Source organism: Littorina saxatilis, linkage group LG16 (genome assembly GCF_037325665.1).
Source record: "Littorina saxatilis isolate snail1 linkage group LG16, US_GU_Lsax_2.0, whole genome shotgun sequence".
NCBI lineage: Eukaryota > Metazoa > Mollusca > Gastropoda > Littorinimorpha > Littorinidae > Littorina > Littorina saxatilis.
The window spans coordinates 5,098,269-5,100,768 of record NC_090260.1 but is presented as its reverse complement, the minus strand read 5'-3'; the positions used below and the strand labels follow the sequence as shown (position 1 = coordinate 5,100,768).

Genomic DNA, 2,500 nt, shown 5'->3' with positions numbered 1-2,500 from the left:
GCACTTTCCTGTGATACAAGGCTCAGCTACGCTCAGTTCAGGACAGGCTTCAGTCTCTTCTCCTCACACACTAACGACACGTAAGAATAACTAAGCATAATGTGCCGGTCTAGAGTAGTTGCGCGGCAGAGGGGTGTATCTCTGTCTGTCCCAAGACTAGTTTTCTAGAGTTGTCGACGTCCAGTGTGTTTGGGACTAGCTGAGTTGCGCGGCAGAAGGGCGTATCTCTGTGAGCGGGTTGTCGACGTCCAGTGTGTGTCTGGCAGTGACGCGGCGGTAGGTCAGCAAGGTGACGATGAAGGCCAGTCCGTAGCCAATAATCACCATAGGGATACCCAGCCCGGCCATGGCACCTGACACACACACCGAGAACACATCTTTAACTGCCTGACACACACACACCGAGAACACATCTTTAACTGCCTGACACACACCGAGAACACATATTTAACTGCCTGACACACACCGAGAACACATCTTTAACTGCCTGACACACACACCGAGAACACATCTTTAACTGCCTGACACACACCGAGAACACATCTTTAACTGCCTGACACACACCGAGAACACATCTTTAACTGCCTGACACACACCGAGAACACATCTTGAACTGCCTGACACACACCGAGAACACATCTTGAACTGCCTGACACACACCGAGAACACATCTTTAACTGCCTGACACACACACCGAGAACACATCTTTAACTGCCTGACACACACCGAGAACACATCTTTAACTGCCTGACACACACACCGAGAACACATCTTTAACTGCCTGACACACACCGAGAACACATCTTTAATTGCCTGACACACACCGAGAACACATCTTTAATTGCCTGACACACACCGAGAACACATCTTTAATTGCCTGACACACACCGAGAACACATCTTTAATTGCCTGACACACACCGAGAACACATCTTTAATTGCCTGACACACACCGAGAACACATCTTTAACTGCCTCAGGCCACATGCCCTCACAATAAGGGTTAAAATAACAGAATCATTTTTGAATTTCGTTAAAATAACATAAATGGTATGCACAGTTATAAACTATAATTACGCATAAATTGCAACAAATACATTAAAAATCCCTGTCACAAATGCCATATCACTGAACCTGATTAATAAGGGGTTGTCTCTTCTATAACATAACGAACACAAATCTGCTGAAGCTGTTCATCACACTATCATCATGACTACCACAACAATACCAACACTTGTTACAGACGTGTTCAAAACTTGTTACAGACGTGTTCAAAGCTTGTTACAGACGTGTTCAAAGCTTGTTACAGACGTGTTCAAAGCTTGTTACAGACGTGTTCAAAGCTTGTTACAGACGTGTTTAAAGCTTGTTACAGACGTGCTCAAAGCTTGTTACAGACGTGTTCAAAACGTGTTACAGACGTGTTCAAAACAGGTTCCGTTCTGTTTGAGGCCAGGTAGCTCAGTTGGTAGAGCACTGGACTTCTGATCCTGGGGTCGCAGGTTCGAATCCGTGCCGGGACGGACACGGGATTAGATTTACACTGAAGACTCAGAGAAGGTATCCACGTTCCACCCCCGTGTCACCGCTGTGTCACTTTAAAGACCTCGGCCATTCTGCCGTACGTTCAGGTGGCTGAGTCCACCTAAAAACGCACACACTTGATTTGCGCGACTCCGTTGCTGCTAGCTTTCCACTGGGAGGAAGCGACCCGAATTTCTCAGCAATGGGACCATAAAGCATCAACAAGTCGCGTAAGGCGAAAATACAACATTCAGTCAAGCTGTCCAACTCACAGAATGAAACTGAACGCACAGCATTTTTTCAGCAAGACCGTATACTCGTAGCATCGTCAGTCCACCGCTCGTGGCAAAGGCAGTGATATTGACAAGAAGAGCGGGGTAGTAGTTGCGCTGAGAAGGATAGCACGCTTTTCTGTACCTCTCTTCGTTTTAACTTTCTGAGCGTGGTTTTAATCCAAACATATCATATCTATATGTTTTTGGAATCAGGAACCGACAAGGAATAAGATAAAAGTGTTTTTAAATTGATTTCGAAAATTTAATTTTGATCATAATGTTTATATTTTTAATTTTCAGAGCTTGTTTTTAATCCAAATATAACATATTTATATGTTTTTGGAATCAGAAAATGATGAAGAATAAGATGAACGTACATTTGGATCGTTTTAATTTTTTTTTAACAATTTTCAGATATTTAATGACCAAAGTCAGTGATTAATTTTTGAGCCACCAAGCTGAAATGCAATACCGAAGTCCGGCCTACGTCGAAGATTGCTTGGCCAAAATTTCAATCAATTTGATTGAAAAATGAGGGTGTGACAGTGCCGCCTCAACTTTTACAAAAAGCCGGATATGACGTCATCAAAGACATTTATCGAAAAAATGAAAAAATCTTCCGGGGATATCATACCCAGGAACTCTCATGTAAAATGTCATAAAGATCGGTCCAGTAGTTTACTCTGAATCGCTCTACACACAC

At 43.4% G+C, this 2,500-nt stretch overlaps 3 protein-coding genes across 5 annotated transcripts in view; 1 reads left to right on the top strand and 2 right to left on the bottom strand.

Moving 5' to 3' along the window:
- The window catches only part of LOC138950247 (uncharacterized), a 796,434-nt gene that overhangs the window by 622,594 nt on the left and 171,340 nt on the right, over nucleotides 1-2,500 (top strand). The window lies entirely within an intron of this gene.
- LOC138950264 (uncharacterized) overlaps nucleotides 1-2,500 on the bottom strand; it is a gene marked incomplete in the record, with an annotated part of 260,344 nt that overhangs the window by 108,226 nt on the left and 149,618 nt on the right.
- LOC138951292 (uncharacterized) overlaps nucleotides 196-2,500 on the bottom strand; it is a 27,416-nt gene continuing 25,111 nt past the window's right edge. Inside the window, exon 15 of the mRNA XM_070322921.1 lies at nucleotides 196-353. Within this exon, the coding sequence (XP_070179022.1) occupies nucleotides 196-353 (158 nt within the window). The remainder of the gene's footprint in view (nucleotides 354-2,500) is intronic.